The 27,618-nt window shown below is 46.8% G+C and overlaps 2 protein-coding genes across 2 annotated transcripts; one reads left to right on the plus strand and one right to left on the minus strand.

Annotated features, from left to right (window-relative positions):
* CFAP73 (cilia and flagella associated protein 73) lies at positions 1-9,480 on the plus strand. Its single transcript, XM_025175545.2, has 8 exons — positions 1-464; positions 767-872; positions 2,684-2,788; positions 3,468-3,668; positions 5,220-5,441; positions 6,909-7,067; positions 7,744-7,881; positions 9,343-9,480. The coding sequence occupies exons 1-8, from the start codon at positions 88-90 to the stop codon at positions 9,364-9,366; spliced, it is 1,332 nt and encodes a 443-aa protein (XP_025031313.2). The 5' UTR covers positions 1-87; the 3' UTR covers positions 9,367-9,480.
* Positions 9,308-27,431, minus strand: DDX54 (DEAD-box helicase 54). Its single transcript, XM_007442014.4, has 20 exons — positions 27,293-27,431; positions 26,487-26,613; positions 25,834-25,904; positions 24,925-25,113; positions 23,098-23,147; positions 21,947-21,988; positions 21,655-21,750; positions 20,868-20,989; positions 20,416-20,477; positions 19,533-19,664; positions 18,630-18,840; positions 17,563-17,697; positions 16,056-16,277; positions 15,508-15,581; positions 14,618-14,809; positions 14,341-14,483; positions 13,609-13,722; positions 12,297-12,401; positions 11,497-11,594; positions 9,308-9,634 (listed from the first exon to the last, which is right to left on the minus strand). Exons 1-20 carry the CDS (start codon positions 27,368-27,370, stop codon positions 9,411-9,413), a joined length of 2,487 nt encoding a protein of 828 aa, XP_007442076.2. The 5' UTR covers positions 27,371-27,431; the 3' UTR covers positions 9,308-9,410.
* Between the last annotated feature and the right edge of the window lie 187 nt (positions 27,432-27,618).

The raw sequence follows: 27,618 nt of genomic DNA on the forward strand, positions 1-27,618 counted from the left end.
ATGGCTTTGAGTTTTGGGTTATCCAGTGCTGTCCTTTCTTCCTACACCTGGGTGAACCAAACCACCATCCAGAAAATCTGCTGATTTATGGCATGTTGTGTGCACGCAGCCCCTGCCCTTTGCAAACTCAGGTTGAAGCTTTCGCGGGTCGGCAACTACGGGAACGAGCCGCCTTCGCGTCTTCTTCGCCGCCGGATCAGGCCGGCTGCCGCGGGAGGAAGGGGGGGGGGGCGCGCGCCAGCCCAGCCCGTCGGACGCGTCGCCCCAGCAACAGAACGTTGTGCTGGCCGTTTCCGTGGCAACCGGCGGGAGCTCCCAGGACCGCTCTGTCCTGCAAGCTGTCGCTTCTTCGCTCGCCCCTCGGGTTGCTCCGGCGCGGCTGGCGGGGAGAGGAGAAAGGGAGTTATGGCTTCGGATTTGGAGGAGCGGGTGCGCGCCGCTGTCAGGAACAAGCTACTGCTGATGTAAGGCCGGGGGCGCGGGGGGCGCCTTGTCCAAAATTGCACCGTTGGCAAAAGGAGTGAGCAAAACGGCAGAAGTTACAGGCAGGTGCCACCAAGCGGGCACCACGTCCTTAAAGTTGGCTTAACGAAGGAGCCTTTGCAAAAAAAAAAAAAAAAATCTCGGTGTCCTCCTTCATACCTGCTTGACATTTTAGACAATGCCTCCACCCTGTGTTTAAGTGGATGACTGTGTTAGCCTGTTTTCTGGAATTGTGTCGTCCTCTGCTAAGCCACCAGCTGAGTCTTGGATTTGTCTGTTCCAGGAAAATCCCCGAGAAAGAGAACGACTTTTTGCCTTCAGCTTGTTGCCTGCTAGAGAAGCAAAGAGAGCTGGCAGAAGTGGAGAAAACCTTCTTGGCCACGAAAGAGGTAAACCTGGCTAACCTGGCACCAAAAGGTGTGGACTTCTCTTCCCAGAATTCCTCAGCCAGCAGGGCTCTTGCTAAGAATTCCTGAGGCTGGAGTTGCATAAGGGGACAGCACTGGGATGGGGAAGCCAGCATTGAATGGATCTTGGGGATTTGTACCTGAAGGACCTATAGCGCGGGAAGTGGAACCGGGATTAAATCTTGGGGCTAAAGACCTAGGAAGCACCAACATGACCACGGTCAACCTGGTTCAGATGCAAAGCTGCCAAGTCTGTGCCAAGACTATCACTAACATTGCAACATTCTTCTTTTGCTTTTTTTCTGAACATAGTGAGAGTACAGCCAGCTGCATAGGTACATGGAAGGCCATTCTGTTAGTTAAATCTTTCTGCATTGCTTATTTAACTCTTAAATTTATATCCTGCCTTTTTTTCAAGAGCTCCACACATACATTAGGTCCCCTCCTCCCATTTTTCACTACAACAAAAACCCTGCTGAGCATGATGGGCCCAAAGCTATCCAGTGACCTTTCATGGCTGAGAGGGGAACTAGAAGCTGGGTCTCCCCACTCCTAGTCCAGCACCTTCCCCACTACACCACAATGGCTCTTGGCCTGAGAGGGAGGGACTGACGCAAAATCACCTTGGGGGCTCTATGGCTGAAGATGGACTAGAACCTGGTTCTCTCTGTTCCTAGTCCTGCACCTTCACCATTACCCTATAGTTGCTGTTGGGTTGAGAAGAAAGGACTAGCCCAGTGTCACCCAGGACCTTCTGTGGCTGAGGGACCACGACCTGGGTTCACTTCTTCATCACTTCACTTCTCCACCACTTGGGCTCTTGGGTTGGGAGGGACTGGCACAAAATCACCTTGGGGGCTCTATGGATGAAGAAAGACTAGAACTTGGTTCTCCCTGTTCCTAGTCCTGCACCTTCACCATTATACTATTTTGGATCTCAAAGAAGGAAAGGCCTTCAGCACTCAGTATTGTTGGGCAGTTGCCCATCCCAGTATCAACCAGGCTTGCTTCTGCTCAGCTTCCAAGATTAGATGCTTTCTGAGCAGTGTGGTTATTACATGAAGATACAGTAGATCAAATGTTGTAGTATTATGGGCTCCTCCATGGTAAAGTAAGTGCTTTATCATGGAGTAGCAAGCTCCCATGTAAAATATTGCTGAAACTAAAATATATTCCCAACTAGTACCAGGCAAGAACATTCTCTTGCTGCTTTTTCTCTATGAGTTTTCATTCCGTTGGATGACCGAATTTGCTGCTGACATTTCTTTCTGAGAGGATAATTTTGAAGGAAATCTCCAAGGTGGAATGTGATGTTCTTGCACCTACTTTGGGAGTGTTAATGTTCTCCTTTCACTGCACAACCCTCTCTCCAGCAACCTCAGGAGAGAACACTTTCCAGTGGGTGTTTTTCAGTAGTAATGTTTGTTTGTTTATTTATTTATATTTCAAATTTGTTATCGCTCATCTCACTGCAAAACAACTCTCAAAGTGCTAAGGAGGAGTCTAGTCAAGGAGAAATGGTTGATGAAGTACTTTTTCTTCTTCTTCTGAAGAAGAAGGTGCAGATTGGATGGAGAACTTCAGAAGTTCATTCTGCCTTGCTCTGTTCCAAACATTTGGAAGCTTTAAAAAACCCTGGTCAGATGGATCAAGGAAAGTTATGGCAGGGCTACAATGGCAGGTGAAAAAATATCAGCCTTCAAGAAAGTCTATCTTTTTTTTTCTTGTTCAAAAGCATTTGATCACATCTCTTCTTCAGCTGCTCTTCTCTGCCTCTTCCTGCCCCTTTCCAGGAGTTCCAGCAAAAGATGGAAAATTTTCAGCAGCGACGACAAGAGTTGGAACGCAAAGAGGGTCAGCTCAAACAGGCCATTTTGAAGTTTGACAAGTTCTTGAAGGTCTGTGGTCAGAAATGAAGCTCAGAGCTAGTGTCCCTGGAAAGGGTTCCTCAGCCACCAGCTCAGATGTCACTTTGGCTCAACGACTTTTTTGTTTTTCATCCCACCTTGGGTGTCACTTAGATTTCCATCCCATTCACTGCTTTCCTAGGGCTCTCTTTTTGTAATGGTCTGTGGGAATGACCTTGGGAGACAGGAGAAAGCCGCAGATTAGACAATGGCCAGACCGGCAGCAACTGAGTCTGCAGAAGGAATGGGGGGGGGGCAAACATCTCAAGAGGGACCCTCCCTGGTTTCTTGGACTGTAAAGGCAAACGGGGGGGGGGGGGGAGATGTACTTTCAGACTTGCAAGATTGATGTCAGCCTTGCAAGGTAGTCCAGACAAGAAGCACCCCCAGAAGTATTAGCTCTAACTTTATTGTAAGGTTACATTAACAGAATCTTGAATACTGTTTTACTGTCCTTTACTCATTTTTTCCCCTTTTTCCGATTTTTAAGCCTTCCTTTTTTATACAATTGCTATACTGTCTTCGTTGTCTTTAGTACGGTTTCTCAATTTTACTTTTCTGGTCTAAGGAAATAAAAGTTGGATTTGGAATTGGATTTGAAGTGGCGAGGATGGGCCCCAAAAGGGGAACAGCTTCCTGGCATGATCCGGGACCATTTGCTCTCTCGCAGGAGAACGATGCCAAACGGGGCCGAGCGATGCGCAGGGCTAATCAGGAGAAGCAGCAGATGGCTCAAAAGGAGGTGGAAGCTGAACGCCTCAGACAGGAAATCACCCGGTTGCTGACGGTGAAGAAGAAACTCGAACGACGCCTGGCAGCTCATAAGCCTTTCCCGGAGTATCTGCAGAAAGTCCTGGAGAAGGTGGAGCAGGTGAGGGGGGCGGGGTGAAGGGAAGGGGTGGAGCTTGGGAGAAGGTGGGAGAAGAAAAATCTCCAGGCAGGCAAAGGAGCACTCTAAGTCAACAGAATCAACCTCCAGACATACTTATTTTCCTTGTTTATTTATGTATTTATTTTGGTGCCTTCGAGTCAGTGTTGACTCCTGGTGATTGCCTGGACAGTCCCTCCAGTTTTCTTGGCAAGCTTTTGGATGGGGTTTGCCCTTGTCTTCTTCCCAGGGCTGAGAGAGAGAGACTGCCCCAAGGCCACCCAGCTGGCTTCGTGCCCAAGGCAGGACTAGAACTCACGGCCTCTGGGTTTCTAGCCTGGTGCCTTTAACCACCACACCAAACTGGCTCTCTCTTTTCTTAGTGTGTTTTATTCTTTTAAAATGTAAAGCACCCAGTGTTGTGCTAGAGTCAGGTGGCCTTCAAATCAGATCAGATCATCTGCAAAACATCTGTTCCCATCTCTTTCTCTCTCTTTGTTTTTCATCTGGATGATAGAAAAACGAGAACATAGTTTTCACCTTCTAGCTGCACCTGGTAGATGGACTTTGGATTCTTCATTATAGTCCAAAGGCTGTACCCCCCCAGGACTTACCTGCTTATGAGAATGCTTCAAACTTGGGATCTTCTTTTAAAAAAGCCAAAAGTTAAGTTAGGAACAGTATAATCGCTCAAACACATTATTTGATGGATTTCTTCAATGGGAACTTGTGCACTGGTATTGGCACTCCATTCTTCAGTTGAAAAGTTGCTGATGTAGGATCCGTAATGATCAAGATGCCCCTTCTCCTGCTAATTTATATCCTAAAGAAAAACAACATGAAAGGGAAAAAAATGATGGGGGAGGAGAAGAAAGGAAGCCAACTCAGGACCCTGTTCTTACACTGACTATGGAACTCTCTATTTCCCAAATTTTGTTGTTATTGTTGTTCACACAATATTTGGCTACAAGTGTGCCACACCTTAATTCAGCGTTCCTCAACCTTGGCAACTTTAAGATGTGTGGACTTCAACTCCCAGAATTCCCCAGCCAGCATGCTGGCTGGGGAATTCTGGGAGTTGAAGTCCACACATCTTAAAGCATGCTGGCTGGGAAATTCTGGGAGCGGAAGTCCGCACATCTTAAAGCATGCTGGCTAGGGAATTCTGGGAGTTGAAGTCCAGACAACTTAAAGTTTCTAAGGTTGAGAAACACCGCCTTAATTCTTTTCCTTGCTGTTCAGAACGGAAAACTCCACTGTACATGCACTTTTCAAACCTGGTACATGCACTTTTTAGATCATACATAACTCTTTTTTTTCTTCTCTAAGATCTTGGAAAACCTTTGTGGAATATCTGAATAAATGGGAGCATCTCTCATCCTGCCTTTATTCTCTGTCAGTCCCAAAATTGAATTCAGGAGTTTCAGACTGAAGTCATTTTTTATGGCTGGTAACAATACTTAGAAAAGAATAACCATTCCTTAAGCGGTGATGAACTGCACACGTTCTTGTCTTTTGGGTCCTCCCTTTTTCCCCCTTCTCCTCCCGCCGCAGTTTCAGGAAATCCCAGAGCTGATTGGTCGGTTCCAGACCCTGGTGGCCACCCAGACCAGCTTGGCCCAGAGGGAACAGGCTGCTCGTGAAGCTGTGGAGGAGGAGCGCGCGTGCTTGCAGCAGTACATGGAGGAAAGCAATAACCAGCTTCTGCAGCAAAACAATCTGGTGGCTGAGCTACAAGGCCAGCTGGAGCAAGTCCAGGCCAAGGTGTTTGAACTGGTAAGATCAGGGCATGGGTAGAGGGTAGGGTGGGATAGTGCGAATGGTGGAGGACTGTAGTCAGGCCCAGCCCAAGAACCACAGGGAAACAGTCCAACAGAGTCCAGTTCTTTTATTGCTTACACCATATAGACAAAATCTTGCCGGACTAAACCTGTACTACTCTAACCTAGTGGATCTACCCTGGGAGATTCTAGGGAGTGGCTATCCTGAACTTCTTACACTTCCCGCACTCCTGCTCCGGACTGTGTTGTCTCTTGTCTCTGCCCTTCTTGGAATGCGCCCCCCCTTTCCTGATAACCTTGCTCTCTCCTGCAATCTACCACATCGCACACACCCTTCGTAGATATATTCCATCACATCTATTGATGAAGTTGGTTGAAGCTCTTAAACAAAAGCCTTTGCTTTGTGGTTGTGTAGAGATATGCATTGTTGTTTTTTTTAAAGCCAAACAGAAATCCTCCGCACAGGTGCTTCAGGTTTTCTGTTTCAAAAAGCTGCATGATTATCTATACAACTTGTGTCAAATATACCATGAGGGGGAGAAGGGCCTTATGTGTGTATGGTGAACTGTGCTGATATGATGGAAAGTATCTATGAGGAGGAGAGTGATGTGGGAGATCAAGGCCACCAGGAGGGGAAAGGAGATAAAAGACAACACAGTCTGCAACACGAGCGTGGGAAGTGAAAGAGGTCTGGCAAGATTCTGTCTATCAGGTGTAAGCAAATAAAGGAACTGAACTCAACTGGACTGTTTCACCGTTGTTCTTGGGCTGGGCCTGACATCCACTTGGCAATGTTGCAGGGTTCCTGCTTCTAAATGCACAAAAGCTTTGTGGTTGGGCTCAACAGTTGCATACTTTTGCCCTACCCTGATGGTCAATTCATACAGAACATTAAGTTGTAGTAGCCTCATTGGCCCCAGTAGTAATGTATGGCTGTGAGAGCTGGGCCATAAAGAAGGCTGAGGGCTGAAGAATTGATGCCTTTGGACTGTGGTGCTGGAGAAGACTCTTAAGAGTCCCCTGGACTGCTAGGAGGTCAAACCAGTCAATCTTAAAGGAAATCAACCCTGATTGCTCATTGGAAGGACCGATAATGAAGCTCAAGCTCAGATACTTTGGCCACCTAATGCGAAGAGAGATCTCTTTGGAGAAGACCCTGATGCTGGGAAAGATGGAAGGCAAAAGGAGAAGAGGACGGCAGAGGATGAGATGGTTAGATAGCATCACTGAAGCAATGAGCATGAAACTGAGCAAACTCAGGGAGGCAGTGAAGGACAGGAAGGCCTGGCGCGATGTGGTTCATGGGGTCATGAAGAGTTGGACACGACTTAACGACTGAACAACAGCCTCATTGGCCAACCCCAAAATCATACATCATGCTAAACTGAAACCAAACTGGGCCATGTTTTAGCATGATATATGAAACAAAAGCCAGGATTTTCTCCTGCTTTTCCCCCTCCAGGAGTCGAACTGGATCTGCATCCAGAACACTGCTGCTGACAAGACCCTGGAGCTGGGACAGATCAAGCTGGCAGCTCTGAACCTCTTCCAGATGGTGGCCAAGCACAGGAAGCTACCAGCTCATGTACCACAGGATGACACGGAAGCCCAGCTAGATGCGGTCAGTGTTAACGGTGTTACATAAACGCTTTTAGCAATGGCAAAGTTACAGCGTGAGAGGTTTTAAATTATTAATAAGCTGACAATGGATCTTGCAAACGGAAGTAATGTAAGATGTTTATCTGGCAGCCATGGCTCCAAGCTGTGAAATTTTTTTGACCTTTTGCTGGTCTCAGTGCCTTGATAGATATCCAGGTCGTACACTTGTCTGTAGCCTAGAACATCTGGAGTAGCCATAAAGTAGATCTTGATATGAAACCATCCACATGTGGCTTTTTTCATGTGCCGTCAAGTCAGCATTGGCTCTTAATGACCACATAGATAGACCTTCTCCTAGGATTATTTGTCCCCGGCCTGGACCTTCAGGTCCTCCAAGATTCCACCCATTGTGACTATAATTGAGTCCATCCACATTGCTGCTAGTCATCCTCTTCTTTCCTTTCCTCTACTTTTTCCGGAACGATGGACTTCTTTGTATGATGTGTCCGAAATAGAGTAATTTGTGCCTGGCCATTTGAGTCTTGAATGGCCTTTGAGAAGTCTGGATCAATTTGTTCTAGGATCCATTTATTTGATTTATATCTTGCCTTCTATTGAAGTACTCAAAGCAGTGTATGTAGCACTTCCTCCTCCCAATTTTATCAACAGCCACCATCTTTGTTTCCCCATCCCACCAGGTCCAGCTTTGCATTGAAGATTTAACAGCAATACTTGCTGATTTCCGCAAAGCAGAGCCCCTACAAGCTTCACAGCCAGAAAAAGTGGTGCCATCTCAGTCCAGTACAACAGCCAGCCAGTCACATCCACTATCTAGGGTGAGTATTGCCACATCTGTAACTCACACTGTGAACCTCCTGATTTTAGCAGAATTACACTTTGTGGCAATGACCTTGGGAGACAGGGGAAAGAGCCACAGCCAGAGCAACGGTTGGATAAATGGCAGCTGAGCCTGCAGAAGGAATGGGGACATGGCTAATGTCTCAGAAGTCCCTAATTTCTTGGACTGTAAAGGTGAGGGGGCAGAAATGTACTTTCATACTCGCAAGATTCTCTTAATGTAACCTTACAATAAAGTTAGAGCTAGTACTTCTGGATGTGCTTCTTGTCTGGACTACCTCACAAGGCTGACACACTTGTATTTATCTGCATTTTTCCTTTCCCCAGTTATCCTCCATTTGGGGTTCTACTCGCAGAATCTGCAGCATTAGATGTAAACCACAAGTCCCCTATTGAAGAATTTCAGTGATCTTCAAAAATTATCCAGATCTCAGGAATTGCAACAACATACTTGGAAATGTTTGGGTCAGAACGACAGAATCTTAGAAACCAGATGGTTTTCAGCACCTTGGACAGTACCCATAGTTCCCTCCTCAATCCCCCTCCATCTTAGGGCTAGCAAACCTGCAATAATTCTTAATTAGCCTCAGAGAATAATATTCCCTAATATGGGCGCCCTTCAGATCAACTCATGAAATCCTTTGCCAAGGACCACATAGGTTGGGAGACTTCTAGAAGTTGAAATCTATTCATCTGGAGGACTTTCAGATTAGGAACTCATATTGCATATAGGTCTCTGAGGGAGGGGGAAAATGTCAAAAAATGCCTCATAATGCAAATCCTGTGACATCAGGACCCAAGAACGTACGGGTGGGAGTTGCATCCTGATGTCACTGCGCGCAGATTATCCTTCTGATGTCGTCCCAATTTGCTGCAGACCGCCACGACTGCAGCTTTTGGGACAAGAGCCCCTGTTATGTCTTTACTTATGTAAATTAATTCCATGTTAAAGGGGGCAGCTGTGCTTCGGGGTAGAGGGTGTGGAAAAATCAACATTCTTATCTGCGTGAGGTTTAAATTCAGCCGTTGTGCTGTAGGTTAACACGAGACGCTTTGATTTTAAAAATAAAAGTTGCTTCCTAACCAAGGAAAGTGGTGGGCCGTTGATCTAGGTGGTCAAGACCGCAGTTGATTTGCAAAGTGACAGGAGGTCAGGCAAATCTTGAGGTCAACAGGCTTGCTCTGAACTCATCCGTTTGCAGGGAACCCCTATCTTGCTTTAGCTGAATGGGAACTGATTCTGTACTACATGATGTGGCCAAGAGTGAAAGGCAGGCGCTCCAAAGCCGAATCTGCCTTTGTCCAAGCGCATAATTCAAGATAACTCTCTACTCCAAACCAATTAAAAAAACAGGAGGAAAGGAACGGACGGAGCATGATAAGAGCCATTTCAAACGCAGCAGCTGGAAGTTGAAAATAGTTTAATCTTTTTCTTTTAGACCCAGAGTTTACACAGTAAATAAGCGGAAGTCGGCCGCCGCAAGCAGGCATCCGGGACCCAGGACCTCTACATCCGTTTCCGCAGCTTGCCCTTCTTGGCAGTCCGGCGTCCGAAAGCCATTTGGCACAGCTCTTGCACACGTTGCCGGTTACGAGATTTCAAGCGCTTCATCCCTCCGCTCTGCAGGAAACGCTGCTTGGACATCTTTTTCCTTTGCTTGAAGATCTGCTCCTTGGTTTTCAGTTCAGAGTGGACCCTGCCTTGCTGGGAGAACGATGCAGGGTGGGATCCTTTGGAAGGGAACAAAAGGGTTGTGATGGAGTTGTGCAACACCTTGATTTTTAGGCAGGTTGCATTGTGGGACAGGGCAGGGATGGGCAGGATGCATAATGGTGGAACTACATTACAGGTAGTCTTTGACTTATGACCATTCATTTAGTGACCATTCGAAGTTACAGTGGCGCTGAGCAAATGGCGGTCACAACCAGTCCTCAGAGTTACAGCTGTCCCAGCATCCCCATGGTCATGTGATTGCAATCTGGGCACTTGGCAACCAGCTCGCACTTATGACTGGTTGCAGCGCCCTGCGATCATGTTATCACCATTTGCAAGCTTCCGTGCCGGCTTCCCCAGAAAGTCAATGGAGAAGCCAGCAAGGAAGGTCACAAGTCATCTCCCCCACCTGTCCACCCCCTCCCAACCCCTCTACGCTCACACTGGCCACTCGTGCACCCTCCCTGAGCCTCACCACACCTCCTTGGCATGCTCATGCACCCTACCCGAGCCTTGCTGTGCCTCCCTCGCACATCCCCACGCACCCTCCCTGAACCTCACCTCCCTGGCACCCTTGCACACCCTCCCTTGCACACACATGCACCCTACCCAAGCCTTGCTGCGCCTCCCTTGCACACCCCCCAGCAAGCCTCGCCTCCCTCGCACACCCTCCCTGACCCTCACCACACCTGCCTCACATCCTTGCGCCCTACCCCACCTGGCAGCAGCCACTTACCTGCCTGCTGGCCTCGGACTTGCAACTTCCTGCTGGCTTCCCCACTGACTTTGGCTGTGGGAAGCCAGTGGGAAGTTCCCTCGCCTAATGACCATGGGATTTGGTTAACAATGGCAACTGGGACTGCCGTTGCTAAGCGATGCGGTTGTGCTTTATGACCGTATTGCTTCATGATGGAAATTCTGGTCCCAATTGTGGTCGTAAGCTGAGGACTACCTGTATACAGTGAAATTTTCGATGCCTCCTAGCTGTGGCGCTCTCGGGTTTATTTTATTTATTTTATCTATTCCAGGCATTACAAACATTATTCTGCATTTCCCACTTAGAAAGAGAAGAAATTGTGGCACTGGAGTTTCTCCCAAATCTGCAGGCAAAGGTGGAAAGGCTTAAAGGCAGTGTCAGACAGTCCCCTGCCCCAAAGAGACATAATTATTAAAAGTGTCTGCTTTCACGAAGAGGAACGTATAATCTCTGCTCAGGACTTCAACAGCCTGTGGATCTCTTCCTCATCACGCAGCCAGAAACAAGGGTCTAGCTCTCATGGTGACACAGTAATTTCTTTTCTTTTCGTGCCTTTAAGTCAGCACTGACTCCTGGCGACTGCCTGGACAAGTCCCTGCAGTTTTCTTGGCAAGATTTCAGAAGTGGCTTGCCATTGCCTGCTTCCTGGGGCTGGGAGAGAGCAACTGGCCCATAGTCCCCCAGCTGGCTTTGAGCCTAAGGGGGGCCTGAACTCACCATCTCCTGGTTTCTAGCCTGGTGCCTTCACCACTACACCAAACTGGCTCTTGGGCAGTTTTTTAAGAACATTAAAAAATGTTTTCAGGTTTGAAAATAAAAAAAAACCACCCACAGCTGCACGGTAGCTGCAAAAGACTCCGTTGTTCTGAGAGTTTCTTGACTGTTCCTCCCCTTCAGAAGACTTTACGCTCCTACGCAGGGATTCAAACGACCCAACTTCACCTAAACATTTATTTTCATAGATAGGAACCATTACAATAAAAAGCTGAAGACATTAAGCCAGTGTTTCTCAACCTTGATGACTTGAAGGTGTGTGGACTTCAACTCCCAGAATTCCCCAGCCAGCCATGCTTCAAGTCGTCAAGGTTGAGAAACACTGCATTAAGGTCTGCAAAAGCTCACCTCTGCCCTTCTGCCTCTTCCTGCTCCTGTGATCGCCACCGAGCTCTGTGTCCGAATCCTGTTCATCAATCTTATTTCTCTTCTTCCATTTCTCATAGCTGCAGCTGAATAAGAAATCCAACCAACCCAAGTCTTCTTGAGCACCCCAAACTCAGCCCTTGGGTTCACCATCCCATTATTTTGCTTCCCACCCCCACCTACCCTCCCCCAGTTAAAATACATGTTGGGAAAAGGATGGTGGTGGACTCTCTTTTGACCCTCAACACTCATTGGATGTTCTAAGCTTCTGTTTAAAGGATGGGTGAATCCCTATTGACGATTGCAATGGAGGTGTTGGGACTTGCATCCAATCATGTGTGAAGATCAGACCTGGCTCACCCCTGCCTTAGAACGATTAGAGGTGGGTGGATCCTAGAGGCCACCTGGACAACCTACTTTGCTTGAGGTGAAAAACCAAAACAAGATCATCCAAAGTGCCTGCAACAGCTCCAGCCACCCATCAATTTTGCCCAACGTTCAGCCAAAACTTATTTCCCGCAATGCAACCCCAATGATCCAACACTGCCTTTTAGAATTTAGAAGACAATCTGCAGTCATTAAAACACTTCAGAGTCTTTCTTCTCTAGGTCAACCTACTTCAGTCCTTCCTTCTTTGTCCCCATTCTAAAAATGACTAGGAAGAGATATTTGTTCTCAGCTCTAATCTAAACTTTTTTCTTTTTTTGTATTATATGCACCAAATCACCGTTGAGTCTTAGACATAGATAGAAGACTTTCCCCAGGATGAAATCTAAGGATACAGGTTGGTTTTGTAGGAACTGCTGATGTAGGCGCCACTTTCGGTCCGGATCTTCTTCTTATCCTCTTGACCTGTTTGCCCAACAAATCGTTTCCGTTTCCGATCCCTGCAGGACAAAAAATCCAGTAAGGTAGGACAGAGGTTATTCCTCAAGAGGCTCAGCCACTGGGCTGAACTTCAGCTCTCAGAATCACCCAGACAACATAGGGGCACCTAGTTGGGGAATGTGATGATCTGCGGGGATGAGCTTGGGAGACAGGATGAAGAGCCGCAGACTAGGCAACGGTCAGATAAGCGGCAGCTGAGCCCAGAGAAGGAATGCGGGCATGGGAAGTGTCTCAGAAGGGACCCTCCCTAGTTTCTTGGACTGTCAAGGCGAGGGGGGAAAGATGTACTTTCAGACTTGCAAGATTCTCTTAATGTAACCTTACAATAAAGATAGAGTTCATGCTTCTGGGTGTGATTCTTGTCTGGACTACCTTGAAAGGCTGACGGGGAAGGACTGCACTTCCAATATTTCAAATGACACAGAGCTGGTAGTTTCAGGAAAATGATGCTCTAGCTGGATTTATTAATTAGGACACGTAGGTTATCTCTCCTCCCAAACAACAGCCGAATGAGGCTAATAAAAATTAAAATCATAACTACTGGAACACCAAAGCTATGCCCCACCCAGTCACTAGTTCGCACTAACTGAAGTGCCCTTCATTAGCAGTTCTCTCCTTCTTGGAGGAATATAAAAATAAAGGTGTAATAGAACTAACTCAATGCAAAGCAGACCTTATTTCTCATTAATATTGTCCAGGAAGTTTTACAGTACCCCAACAGCGAATTTACTGTTGCAAAGGCTTCATAGCTGCAGCTACATTTTCAGGAATCTTTTTGAAGTACTCAATCAACCGTGAGTGTTTAAAACAGACAATCAAGTCAAACCGATCCCAGTGTGAGATGGACAAGTCGCTACAACTTCCTTGACAATGCAACAGTTGTTCCCCATCATTTTCTTCCCAGTCTAGGCTATAGTCTGGGTTCTCTTAGTGGTCTCCCATCCCTTTTTGCTTCTGTGAGATTGAACAGATGCTAACACCTGCTGCAGGTGGGAAATCCTACACAATAATAAATGGCTTTAAAAACACAAATTACTTCCTTTTTTAAAAAAAATAACTGCTTAATTTTGGGGGGTGGGAACCAAGAGGCCCTTGATTCGATTCATCAGGAATGTTTTGAAACCAGAACTACCTTCCTGCCCATGTCTTTGGGGAGAGGGAAGGGGGGAAGCCATTGAAAATTTGCTCAGCAATTGGGTGACTCACCATTTCATGAGTTTTTTGCTCTTGTTCAGATTCTGGTTCTCATCCCCCATTAAGTCGAGGACCGCCGCGGATGCCTGCTGTTCAAAGGCGGTGCCTTCCCCACCAACACAGAGCCTGCAAAATCGAGAGAAGACACGTCCCATCAGTGGCCCTCTCGCAGTTCTGGATATCCTGCAGAAGTGGCTCTCTAGGGTTCTCCCCATTGTCTGATGTGTGATCCCTTTTTCGTTCAGGAAGTGGGAGGGGTTGAGCCCTGGAATTCCTTCTGCACAAAGCAGAGGGAGGGGATTGGAGAGCATGGGGGAGGGGTTGCATTCACAAGGTGGCTGCCTTCAAGATAGAGGCCTGCTTGTCATAGAACAGCTGCCACAATGGACACTAAACACCCGTTTATCAGGAGACAAGTACGTGAGCTTCCCCCTTGCTAACATGTTCTCCAAGATGTTCTCTATTGCCACAACTGCCAGGGCAGGGGGGTGTATTTCCAACCCAGCCCCTCATTTTTATTTAAGACATATTGCTGATGTGGGCCATAGAGGGATTCTTGAAAATCAAGACGTTAGCGGTTAGATATTAAATATTTTTGAAGAACTGGAGAGCAAGTAGCCGAAGAATGTCAGCAGCCCAGTGACTACCATGGTTCCACATTATCTACCTGCAAAGCCAAGGCTATCTCTGCTTAGGTAAGGGGTTCAACGTGCCCACCACCCCTAGCCTAGATTCTGTACATACCCACGCTCCGAAGCAAAGTCCTTGGGTCGGTAGGGGATGTAAAACTCCTTCTCCTTCTGCACGGAGAGTTTCCTTTTCTTCCTTGCCCTATTTTCTGATGGAAGATGCTTTCGTTTCTTCCCCACCACGCTGGAGAAGACATCCTGGTGCAGAAGTTCAGGAAAACAAGTTAGAGGAATCCTGATCTTATGGAGAAGGTAAGCCTTCCAGCAGCCTCTTCGTGACTAAAAAGAGCACTGCTCTCGGACACACGAAAAGTTGTCTTCTGTTGTTCTACCTGAATATGGTCTTCCCCGTCTTCCAATGGTTCTTCTGCGGCAGCCAGTTCTTGAGCTCTCACAGCAGCCAAGGACAACCTTTCCTCCTGCTTCCGCTGGTGTCGGTCGATGAACTGCCGGTCGCGGACCCGTTTGGCCCGCATGACGTCACTGGCCAGGGTTTTGTTGGTGGCATTAATTTCAAAGATTGTCTAATGAAGAAGAGCAGAGATGAAAAACGCTTCTCTGAACATCACACTAGGTAAGAGGATAGTGATTCTCCTTTACTCTAACATGGCCCCGCTCGTTGGATTCCCTTGAAACCGTCATTTTCTCAGCATCCCAGTTAGCTGCCCTCTTGATTTCCCATAAGGCCCTCAGCAAGGCTACATCAGGTGCATTGTGGGTGACTAAAATGGTGGCTCCCAAGGATAGCCATCCATAGATGATTAGAGGGCTGGTTCTCATCAGGGCTATCCAACCAAAGAGGAGCTTCACAAGAGGAACGCTTACAGAAAGTCTGAGCTGTTCCTGGATGAAACAGACCATGCCTACATAGAGGAACCAGGGCTAAAACCTGGCTAATCAAACCTCTCTCAAACAGGGCATGGAGTATTCAATAACTGCATTTCCACATCATGCCAAGCCAGAGTTTTCAAAACTTCATCTGCATCATGGAAATGACACAAATTGTGGTGGTGATGTATTTAGCAGGTAACTGGGAATAACACACACTGTTCCTGCAATTTGTTCATGAAAACCAGGTTCCGCTGTAATCATAAACCAGTCCAGGGCCAAGTTGCAAAAATTATGGGGGACGCATGGACCACTCTACAAGGTGTCATATGACTTCCAAAGGATTGTGAAGGCAGAAGTGAAATCTGATCCTCAAAGTCATGGCTACACTTACTGCCTTAGAACGGTATGTTTTGATGCTGTCCACGAATTTCAGCCGTGCCATCTCATCCTCCTCAAAACGCAAACCTTCAGAAGACCGAAAATGAAAGAACGGGTCAACTGTTGTGGCGTAGGATGCCTAAGACTGCGCTCCCACAACACGCTTAACCCTGACTGGAGGAATCCATTTCCTAGATATGCATGAACCATAAACTTCTCTAACCAAAGAGATTAGATTCACACAACTCAAAAATCCCACCCCAAAGCGAACCAAAGTTAAACCCAACCAACGTCCACCAAGTCTTTACATGACTGAGTTAAGCAGACTGCGTGTCTCCCAGTAACAGAGAATTCTCAATTCTCCCCACAATCAGATTATAAAATTAATCTGATCCATGAATATTTATAAAAAAATATATTTTCACCCCAAGATTAAATAGGTGAAACCAATCCCTAAAATCCAAAAGTTAGATAATGTTAAAAAGAACTCCCTACTTAATTCGATTTTGTCCCACTCCCACCCAGCCCTTGGAGTGATTCACCGCATCCAGAAATGCTCACTGAACAAGGGATGAATCCCTAGAAGGCTGAATTCCATTTCTTTGACCCTCTTGATGGATTCTGGGGAGGGACTTGGCCGGGATTTCTGGTACTGCTTTTGGGCATTATCAGAGATGCGACGGAGGTTCTGCAACTCAAGGGAACGCTCATGGTCAGTCTGTAGCAAGCTTTCCTCGTCATCTATGATGACCTGGGGAACACGGCCAAAAACACCATCTGAGTCTGAAAAGGAGAACAGTGAGGGGGTCAGGAAAAGCACGCATATGGTCCAAAAGGCAGGGAGGGGTTCTATTGAAAACCATGTGTTTGGTGGTGGCCCTCTAAATGAGGAACACCCGTCAGGTGGACCAGACCAGGAAATCAACTCCACAGGAAGGCTGAAACTACTTTTATTGAGACTGGCTGTAATAGCAGAATCTTGCAGGTCTAATTGTGCTGTATCTCCTCCTCCTTCTTATGCTGCAGTGAATTAGGGTGGTGTCTTCCTGAGCCACTTCCAAATGTTATCTCATTGTTCTGGACTTAAATGTTTCAGCCCCTTCTGCCTAGATAACAGTTCCTGCATATCTCTGCCAAGGTCACCTTCCCTACTTTCTACACCACCCTTTGGTATCAAGTTCAGTGTCCCCAGATCGATGATTCTTCCAAAGGAATTTCTGAGTTTTTAATCAAGTCTGTTTGGGGATTCTTTTGTAAATAATTCATTTATTCTGCTTTGAAGGTCCCAGCCAGGGAGTTGTTGTCTAGAGCTATTTACTCATGAGCTCTGGGGCCAAACCAGCATCCCCCAATGTTACTCAAATGAAATTGGGTGTTACAAATACTTCCACGTTCAGCAAAAATACATGTGGACTCACTTCTCTGTGTAGTGCAGCCTTTTTGACTTGTACTCTCTAGATCAGTGTTTCTTAACCTTGGCAACTCAAAGATGTGTGGACTTCAACTCCCAGAATTCCCCAGCCAGCCATGCTGGCTGGGGAATTCTGGGAGTTGAAGTCCATACATCTTTGGGTTGCCAAGATTGAGAAATACTGCTCTAGATGCAGTGAAAATCTGTTGTAGTCCATCCACCTTACTACTCCTCCAACCCCATCGATATATAGCCGTAAGGGCATTTTTTCTGCAGTATCTGACAGAACTAAAGCCAGATCATTTTTTCTATATAGCAAACATTTGGTTATCTATTCCTAGTTTCTAGGACAGGTCCTCTTTAAGTGTATAATTAAAAGAACTACAGTGAAACCTTGTTTGAACAGACTAATTGGGGGAGGGGGCTGTTATTTCCAGAAATTCAGTAAATCAAAGGGTATGCCTTCACAGTGATGCAAACAAATAATATTGCTGGCACCCTTTATGCCAATGACATGCACTGACAGATGTAATGTAATTTGTATCATCTGCATAACAATGTCTTTATGCAAATGGAAAGGGAGCCAGAAAATCAAGGTTTCCCTGTTTTAAGTGTAGTGCAGTCACTGGGACTCCAGACTTGAGATGACCTACTTACCTGTGGGCTTCTGATGAGGACTGGCGAGGACCAGAGGCCGTCCCAGAAATAAATGCAGGTCAAAAACGTAAGGGGTCTCATCTGGAGCCACAAGGGAGTAGGCTGTTCCACTCCTCCCCGCACGGGCCACTCTGCCTGCAGAGAGAAGACGAAATGCCCACATGATTCAAGCACTGAATGGGGCTTTTGCAACCATATATCCCCACCAGCTTTGCAAAGGTGTCATAATCAATGGGCTGTTCATTGCCCGTTCTGGAAAGTCAAAAGGTCTTGCACTGAAGATGTTACCCAGCTGGGTAATGAAATGTTTGCAAGAAAACAACCAAGCTCAGAGAACCCAAGGACTCCAAAGATCTTGTCTTCCATGTGTTTTTTGGATTGCCACTTCTGAGTCCCGTGGCCAGTGTAACGGTATGTGGGAAAGACTATGGGAGATGGGGTGAAGAAACGCTGCCAAGGGAATGGTCAGACAAGAGACAGCATAGCCCGCAGCTGGATAGTGGGCAGGGCAAGAGGCTCAGAAGGGGTCCTCCCTAATTTCTCGGGCTGTAAAGGAGACGGGGGCAGATTTGTACTTGCAATGATTCTCTCAATGTAGCTTTACAATAAAGTAGAATTAGCTCATCTGGTTGTGATTCCTATCTGGTTTACCCTGCGAGGTCGACATCAAACTTGCAGATCTGAAAGTACAATTCTCCCATTTCCTTTACAGCCCAAGGTAGTCCAGACAAGAAGCGCATCCAGAAGTACTAGCTGTATCTTTATTGTAAGGTTACATTAACAGGATCTTGCAAGTCTAAAAGTACATCTCTTCCCCTGTTGCCTTTACAGCCCAAGAAACTAGGAAGAGTTCCTTCTGAGATGTTTGCCACGCCCTCATTCCTTTTCCGGGCTCAGCTGCCTCTTATCTGACTGTTGCCTAGTCTGAGGCTCTTCCCCCTGTCTTCCAAGGCCATTCCCACATGCTATTACATTCACCCAGCTTCAAATACATGAGGGTTCTTGGCTATAGCAGTAAGTACGATCATAAATAAAACTGTGCAAGGCTCCAGACTTCAGGAACTCACCGACGCGGTGCAGAAAAAGCTTGGGCTTGGCTGGGAAGCTGTAGTTAATCACATTATCTAGAAGGGGGATATCAATCCCCCGGGCGGCCAGATCGGTGACAATCAGCACAGAGCATTTGCCGTGAGTGAACTTGCCGATGTTGATTTTGCGAGCAGTCTGATCCAGAGAGCTATAGACATGTGTGCAGTTCACCCCCTGCATCATCAGCAGCTGCAAAAATACCAATCCATTATGCCAGGAAAAAGTCAGTGAGACGTGGAAATCTGAAGGATGGTTCACACTAAACGCTTGAGCCAAGAATGTTTTTTTCCCCTTTCCCCTCCCTTTTTATTTCCTTAGTGCAGACAGTTTTAGTTCTCATCTGGACCCCAAGAGAAAAGTCAATCTCGTGTGGAAAAATGCCCCCCTCCCCAAATTTTGTGCAAGCAAATGCACTCTGAACAAATACGGCCCCCAAATGTCCCCAGCTAGATTCTTCCCTCTTTTCTATGGGATTTGTCCTCCTTCAGGGCTCATCTGGGCAGAGCTTCTGAAAGGACCACTGTTTTGTCTCTCTTCATAAAGCAGAGAGATTCTCCATCAGCGTGGACAGAAGTGCCTCCTTCTTGGAGAAAGTTGGAAGAAAAGCTGTGCCAGTTGCAAGAGGGTTGAGTCAGGGTCAAGTCTTTCGAGCAGCTGGCTTCCTTAACATTAATATCATGCAACCTGACAGGAGGAGAAGACAACTACCTCCAGACACAGACCAGATTAGGTTCTCCAACCCTTCCTTAATAAAATACAGTGATGGAACATCAAAGGATGCAGCAAAAAATAGTCTTAAGGAGATCTGTAGTGAAAAAGATACCATCAGGCATAATGCAAACCCTCTCCTTTCCCCAGGCAGCTGGGAACCATGCACATACCTCTTTCAGATATTCTGTGTGATGTTTGGTGGCCACAAACACAATGGTCTGGTCTTGTGGCTTTACCACTGTCCTCAGCAGATACAAGAGAAGGGACGGCTTGTCATCAGCACGCACGTGATAAAACGAGAGCTAGGGGACAGGAGGTTATTTAACACCAATTGCTCTAATTTAGTTCTCTTCCTGCCTGGAGGACTTATCTCAGCAACAAAGACCTGGGGTGCTGCCAATGTTTTTTGAACCATAAATCCTTTGCCATCGCCTCCGTTTTTAGAGAGTTATCCTACTGATGGATAGAGAGACAGAGTTTCCAGCCCCTTGACAATATCTTTCCAATGTTCTGCAGGGCTGGAAAGAACAAAACTCATACAGCCATGCAACCAACAGGTCTTCTATCTTCATATGAAGGGGCAGAGGATAGATGTCCGCTTAAAGCTATTACAATCAAAATTAAGAAGTCCAGAGTTTCATAACAGCTTCTTCCCTCCACCCCCAAGATTGGGGCATTTAATCTAGTTCAGCTATTATTCTGGTTGGATTGGAGTAGCGAAGAATTCAGCACATGATCCTTCAGTACCTCCTCCTTGGTAAGCTGGAGCAGACTGTTCTCTATGCCAGCTTTGTGGTAAAATTTGCCATGCGGTAAAATGCACAAGGCCTTTTCCAAACAGCTGTCCGGCTTGACTTTAAATACTCCGATTTTAACTTGGAACTATATACGTGTCTACCTCTCTTGCAAAGAGTCGAGAAAAATAGGGCAAATGTAACTAATCAATCAATAATGAGAAAAATAACAGGCCACCCAAGATCCCAGAAACCCAACTCTTCCACTGAATCAACTCTGCCCTGTTCCACGTTATGAGGAGCTGGTGACCATTCCCACCTTGAGTTGCTCGCTCAGCTTGGACTCCACATCCAGTCGGATTAATACCGGCTCTGTGAGGCCTGAGAAGAAAGGGAGAGGAAGACTCTGTCAGTCACCATTATGAGAAGGCTCCGCAACAGATTACAATATAATTGAGACGTTAAAGGCACAGAATACTGTTAGCCAAGGAGGAAAAAGACGAGATGATCTCAGCTAGCATCAAACCAAGGAAGAGAGTCACATCAGAAAGAACACAACACACTGCCTGAATAACATCCAGTTTCAATAGAAGAGAAGATCTGGAACTCAGTGTTGAACTGTGGAGTCCTTGGGGTTCTCTGAGCTTGGTGGTTTTCTTGCAGACGTTTCGTTACCTGGCTAGGTAACATCTTCAGTGCTAGCTTAACATCCAGTTCTCCAACCGCCCCTTGAGAAGATACAAATATACACTGCCCAGACAATTCTCTCACCAGCTTGAGCGAACTCCACAAGAAGTTTGGGCAAGGTGGCAGAGAACAGCACCGTCTGGCGACCATCAGGCAACCTCGAGACGATCTCCTTCAGCTGCTCTGCAAAGCCCATCTCAAACAGCCTGGCAGGGTGAGAGGAACAAACAGATTCAGCAGGAGATCAGAGAGCCTCAGATTTTCCCACCATTGCCAAAGATCCAGCTATTTCACTTCCCAGGGCAATGGTGGCTCTACCCCATGACGAGAGTCAACTTTTCTCCTTCCCAACTAAACTTCTTTTAGGCATGGAAGTTCCCTGGATGACTTTGGGGGACAGTCCCTCTCTCTCTGCCCAAGAGCTAAAGTGGTATAGTGACAAAGGTGCTGGAATAGGAGCAGGGAGACCCAGCTTCTAGTCCTCCCTTAGGCATGGAGGCCAACTGGTGATGTTTTCTCAGCCCATCATCAGCACTGGGCTCTGTGACAAGCCGGCTAAAGAAGGAGCCCCCTCATCCCATCATGCATGGCTTTACTGTGTCAACTAGGCCACTGAAACAACAAACAGACAAATGCTAAGAAGAAGAACAGCAGCAAAATCTGGCCGGTCTTGATATGGAGTTTGAATGACTTTGGCAGATCTGTCTCCCAAGGAGACAGTATAGACAAGCAAGCTCTAAAGTTTGCTTTTTAAAGTTATTGACAAGGGTCAGTGTCTTTCTCCCCCTCACCCCCAAGATGGAGGAACCCAAGGGTCCTGCCGCATTCCCCTCCGGAGGGTGGGGAGGAACCATTAGGGAGACGCACCCACCTGTCTGCTTCGTCAAAAACCACGTACTCCACGCTCTGCAACTTCAGCTTCATCTCTACTGCCACGTGCATCAGCCGACCGGGAGTTGCAATGATTCTGCGCAGAAAGCACAGGGCACGGATTGAAGCAGCAGCTATTTCTCTCACCCGGTTGAGGCCAACGGGGGCTGCACGGATGCCCCCATCCAGCACACCCACATTGGAATTACTGGGTCTTTTATTTAGAGATCTCCATTTGGAAAGCCACCCATGTCCTCAGTGACCACCGCCTACATTCAGGCCCGCAGACTTACATATCGGGGTTTTCATGCAGGGCTGCAAACTGATCTTCCATCCTATTAGGAAAACAAAACGAAAAAATTCAGAGGCTACTTAAGAAGAGAAGAAAATAATTTATTTCTTGCCTGTAGTTTTCAGCAGGCAGCTGGGCTTACACGGCCCTTGGAAACTCTCCCAGGGACCCAATGAATTAGATCCAGAGAAAAAAGCAGGGAGCCCCAGATTTATTTCTTTTTTTCCCCACCTTTTATTGTCACATTTTTAATCTTGATACATTGGTATTATTCCAATGCAGATTTCAGTGCAGAAGTGTTTCTATGATGAAAAATGATTAACATCCTATTATTTAGAAAGCTTAAAGGATTGAAAATAAAAAGAGAAAAGCAAACATTCAATCAGTATTAATTGCAATTTAGGATGTCAACATTACAAGCTGCCTTGCCTAACGACCATGGGATTCAGTTAATGACAACCACCAGGACTTCAGGGATTGCCATCGCTAAGCGATGCGGCTGCGCTTGACGACTGCATCACTCAGCGATGGAAATTCCGGTCCCAAATGCCGTCATAAGTCGAGGACTACCTGTAGTCATGAGTCCCAACTACATCCGGAAATTGGAAGGATCTGGCAGGGTGTCTTACACTTTACAACATTCGTCCTGCTTGTGCAGGTCTGGATTCAAGTCTGCCATGCTTATTTTTGGTGTCCTTGCCTCCGACATACTGATGCTCCCCCAAGACCATCAATGGGGAGGAGGAGGAAAGTTGTAGAACTACAACTCCCAGCATTCCTCACCTTTCACCAGGCTGTCTTGAGGCACTGGGAATTGTACTTTAATAGGGGAAACCAGAGACAAAATCCTTGGGGTGGGGGGCTAGTTGTGCCATTCCCAAATTAGCCATTTCTGGCAATGCTAGACTCAAATCTGCATCTTCCCCACCCAATCTTGCCAATGGTCAGAGATGATGAAAATTGTAATCCAACTTATGGGTACAGAGAAGTAGATCTGTTAGAAATGTATTACATTTTTAAGCCATAAAAGTAAGAACAATTAAGAACAAGACTTAGAAATGTCATTTTAAGCAATAAAAATTATGAGGGTGCAGATAAGACATCTTAAGCACAGATAATATATTTGTGCATGCACCCAGACACACCACTTACCTGTCTCCTCCAAGAATCAGGGCAGTTTTTAAGCCAGTAAACCGACCCAGCTGCAGGAGGAGAGGAAGGAGAATTAAAAGCCGGCTTAGCTCATATTTGATTCCAAATTTCACTCCACTCTCTCAGCCTGCAAAAATGGAGCATGCTAGTTTCTCTCTCTCTGCACAGGCATTGAGCCATCTGCCCCGGGAGGAGCTTTGGGAAGACCAAGGAGCCTTGTCTAGAGACTTCATCCAATTCCTTCAAGGCAATTCCTGCCAGGTTAAACCCTAATCCTTCGGGTTAGGCTCTGTTCTTGAGCTTAGGAAATGGGGCAAACTCAGACCTGTTGGTCTATTTTAGCAGCACTCAGAGGCAACTGTCCTTCCAGTTTCTAGGTCTGTGTAGAGAATAAGGAAGGCGAATTTGATGGAAATAGGCAAGAACCATTACCCAGGCAAAGGGGTCTAAAGCAATTTTAAGCCAACAGGAGCCAGAGAACATTCAGAAGTAGCTCACGCAGAGACCTCCCTAACTCACTGAACTATAAGGAAGAGGAAGAGGAGGAGACACAGCAGAGTCAAACTTTGGAGTCCTTGGGGTTCTCTGAGCTTGGTTGTTTTCTTGCAAACGTTTGCAAGAAAACAACCAAGCTCAGAGAACCCCAAGGACTCCACAGTTCAACCCTAAGCGACACATATTCACTTCTATTGGTACAGTCAAACTTATAGTAAGTTCAGTTATTGTAGCCCATCTCAATCAAAGTAGTTTTAGCCTTGCTGTGAAGTTGATTTGTCTGGTCTACCTAGCGGGGCTGACAGTCTGGTCTTCTAGTCCTTAGAAATGCTGAAAAATTATTCTGGCATGCAGCTATGTTGCTTTTTATCGGAAAACCTTCTTTGGGCAGCATGTTCAGCCTGCCAAGAAACTCCACACAATACAGGGCTTCAAAAGGTGAGAATATCTGCCTGCAGATTTACAATCTAAAACCTAACCGCTCACAAAGAAAAAGTTATAGAAAAGAAAAAACGGAGGGGGAGGGAGAGCAATATTGGACATCAATTCTGAGTTAAATTCTTATGCAATTATCAGCTGGAAAGTATTTGGGAAAAGAAGAGCGCTATTATCTTCCTTCCCCACCTGCTTTACTACTTGACATATTTAACTGCCTTGTTACATTTTCAAAATTGCAAGCAGTTCAGGAACAATGTGGTCTAGGAACATGGGATGCCACCGTTATTTATTTACATGTCGCTTCAACCATTGTGATTCGAAGTGGCTTACAAACCAGAAAATACAATGTTACAGTTAAAAAATACAACAGAAATAAAGGAAGGACAAAATAATTGCCAAGCTGATCATTACTGGTGTTAGATTTTAGGTTAGACGCCTTTTCAAGTCAACGCAGAACAGAAGTAACAAAATGCACGTTCTTTGTTTAGTAAGCTGTAATTGTTTAAATCAGAGTTTCTCCACCTCAGCCATTTTAAGACATGCAGACTTCTTAAAGCATGCTGGCTGGCTAATTCCAGGAGTTGAAGTCCACACATCTTAAAGGGGCCAAGTTTGAAAAACACTGGTTTAAATGATTTAAGCAATTTAATTCTTTAATTCTTGAAACAATTAAGCTCTGTGCCACCAAATCCCTGTCTGCATCGTTACGCCTGTGAGAAAATCTTGTGGTAGTACATTTCCACTGGCCAACTGCACTTCAGATGCACCTCTCCAGCACCACCTCGGAAGGTTTCAGCACGGTCACCAAATGTTCCTAAGACTCATTTGTGACAGATCACTGCGTAATTCTTTAATTCCTCAATTCCCACTTCTCCCTCTGATCTTTCGTAGTACCTCCTTGGTGAATTTAAGAGTCTGCAAAGCAAGCTCTCGGGTTGGGGATAGGATGAGGGCTCGTGCTCCTGTCTTGGCGCTGTGGGCTTTCAGTTTCTCTAGCATGGGAATCAGAAAACAAGCCGTCTTTCCGCTTCCGGTCCTCGCCATGGCCACCACATCCTTGCCGTCCAGGATCATAGGAATGGTCTGCGGAACAAGCCAACTTCACGTGAAGAAGAGGAAAATCCAACAGCAATTGCCACCTTTAAATCACAGCTTTCAATTTTACAGATAACAGAACAAACAGAGAACCTGTAGCAATTCAGACCGTGCAAAACCACGTAACGAAATGGAAGAGGGGCTGCAACATGTCACTCAGCAACTACTGAAAGTGCATGGATTCTCTACCTCCACCCCATTTTAAAGGAAGTTGACTTTTACCCCCTATTTTTTTCAGCCTGGTACGCCCAAGATTTTTTTTTTATTAAATAAATCTGTTACTGAGTGAATTAAATAATAGATAATTTACGGCCAATTTCATCGGTTTGACCAAATGGATGCAATCTGAAAGTTTACATTCAAGGGGGGAAAAACACATTACAGGTAGTCCTCACTTAATGACCATTAGTTTAGTGATTATTCAAAGTTATGACGGCACTATAATTAATTAACTGATCCTTGCACTTATGACCATCACAGTGTCCCGGGGTCATTTGTGACCTTCCCAGCCGGCTTCTGGCAAGCATAATCAATGGGGAATGCCACAAAAAAAATGTTGTAAAATTGCGTGCAGTCATGTGATGTTTCACTTAATGACTGTCCCACTTACCAATAAATTTTCCGTCCCTATTGTGGTTGTTAAGCAAGGACTACCTGTACTACTAAAGGATTTTAAAAAATCCAATAGGGTGCTTCCTGTGTTCTCACCTTCCTCTGAATGGGAGTAGGTATTTTGTATCCTTTTTTCATAATTCCTTTGAACACTGGATAGCTGAGACCTACGAAGCAAGAAAACAGTTATACTGTCCCTTTTTCCTTTCAAGATCAAAGGGTCTTCTCGGCCTTCCCAGCACACAGGTAGTTGCAAAGATGAAAGAAATTAAGAAGAATAATGCACATGGATTAGGCTGTCCTTCCCCTAAATTCCAAAAGAATATTACAGTTCTTTGGAGAGCAATTCTTCTCTTTCTCAGCAGCATCACTGCCCTATCGCCTCTCACCCCGAGAGATTTGGGATCCAGTCTGGCAGGAGTCTACCATCTTGTTTTACCCAGAATGCCCTGGGCACAGGGTTTATCCAGGGGACTACGGGGAATCACACGGTGGCAGTCAGTTGGCCTGGCAGCTGCCTTGATGCCTCCCAGGGCATCCTGGGACAAGGAGAAGACCAAGATGCAGAAGGATGCCAACTGGAGGAATCCGGTTACTCCTTGGAGAAGCTCGGAAAGGAAAAAGAAACCTGCTTCTCTGGTTCATCACTAATAAATTAAGTTCTCAGGTGAACATCTCAGCCAGCCCACTGGAGTCCCTTTAGCGATAGGCCCCCTTACCTCACCAAGTCCCAGAATCTCTCAACTCACCCATCGACTGGAAGCCTCCCGATTTCTTCTTTTTCTTGTTCTGGGCACGGACCAGTTCCTGGGTGTTGGGCTCCATCTCAGAAGCACAGTCAGACTTGGGTAAAGCCAGCTCTGGCATCTCGTAGTCCTTTGAACGCAACCGGGGAAAGACGGAAAATTTCAGATCCGGATGCCTGGGGGAAAACGCTACTGGCGGGAACGCTCGGATCCTGGTTTCTGCCTGGCTCGGAGGCTCTTCCTCCTGCTCTGCGGCTTTGTCAGCTGAATCTTTAAAAATCCGACCACGGGAAGGGGATGGTACCCTTTGGGGTTTTCCCCCCACGGCACCCGGGTGGGTTAAAGCAGGGCAAACCAGATTTGGGGCTTCCTCCCGGAGCAAAGATGCCACCTCTTTGCTCCCCAGATGCAAGCAGCGGCAGGAGGGTCTTCCCGGATGTTCTTCAACTACAACTCCCAGCATGCTTCCTTCTCACTCGTGCTCAGAGGGGCAGCTTTGCACCCTCTGGAGCAGTGTTTCTCAACCTGGGCCGCTTTCAGCTGGGCGGACTTCAACTCCCAGAATTCCCCAGCCAGCCATGGAGGAAGGCTGGCTGGGGAATTCTGGGAGTTGAAGTCCGCCCAGCTGAAAGCGGCCCAGGTTGAGAAACACTGCTCTGGAAAGCCACAGCTCAGCCCCCGCCCCACTTCTACCCCCCCAACCCGCCCCTTTCCAGAGGCCTCAGACATCAGGTGCCGGACTACAGTCCCCATGCCACGGCTGAGGATGATGGGAGCGCTAGTCCAGCCCGTCTTCCCCGCCCCGGTACCTGCTCCCCGTCGGGCTCCCGGCTTTTGCACCGACGCTGCCGCTTCCTCCTTCGCCCGGAGAAGAAGGCCGGGGCCATCGCTACCGCCCCGCTGAAACGCTCCTTCCGGCAAGGCGAAGCCACGCGCGTTCAAGCGGAAGGACCGGGGGCGGGGCTCGGAAGGGGGAGCCTGCCGATGACTGGATGCAGCGGTTTGCGGGGCGGGCGCTAGGTCCCGCCTTCCCCTCCCCGCGCGCCCTGGGGTGGCTAGCCTGCCTGTCAATCACAGCCCGGGGAGTGAAAAAGAGCTTCCATAGAGGAACGAACGTACAGAATGAGTCCTTCCG

Source organism: Python bivittatus, unplaced genomic scaffold, assembly GCF_059951505.1.
Source record: "Python bivittatus isolate LINGU-HERP-01145 unplaced genomic scaffold, Pbiv_v1 ctg000280_np1212, whole genome shotgun sequence".
NCBI lineage: Eukaryota > Metazoa > Chordata > Lepidosauria > Squamata > Pythonidae > Python > Python bivittatus.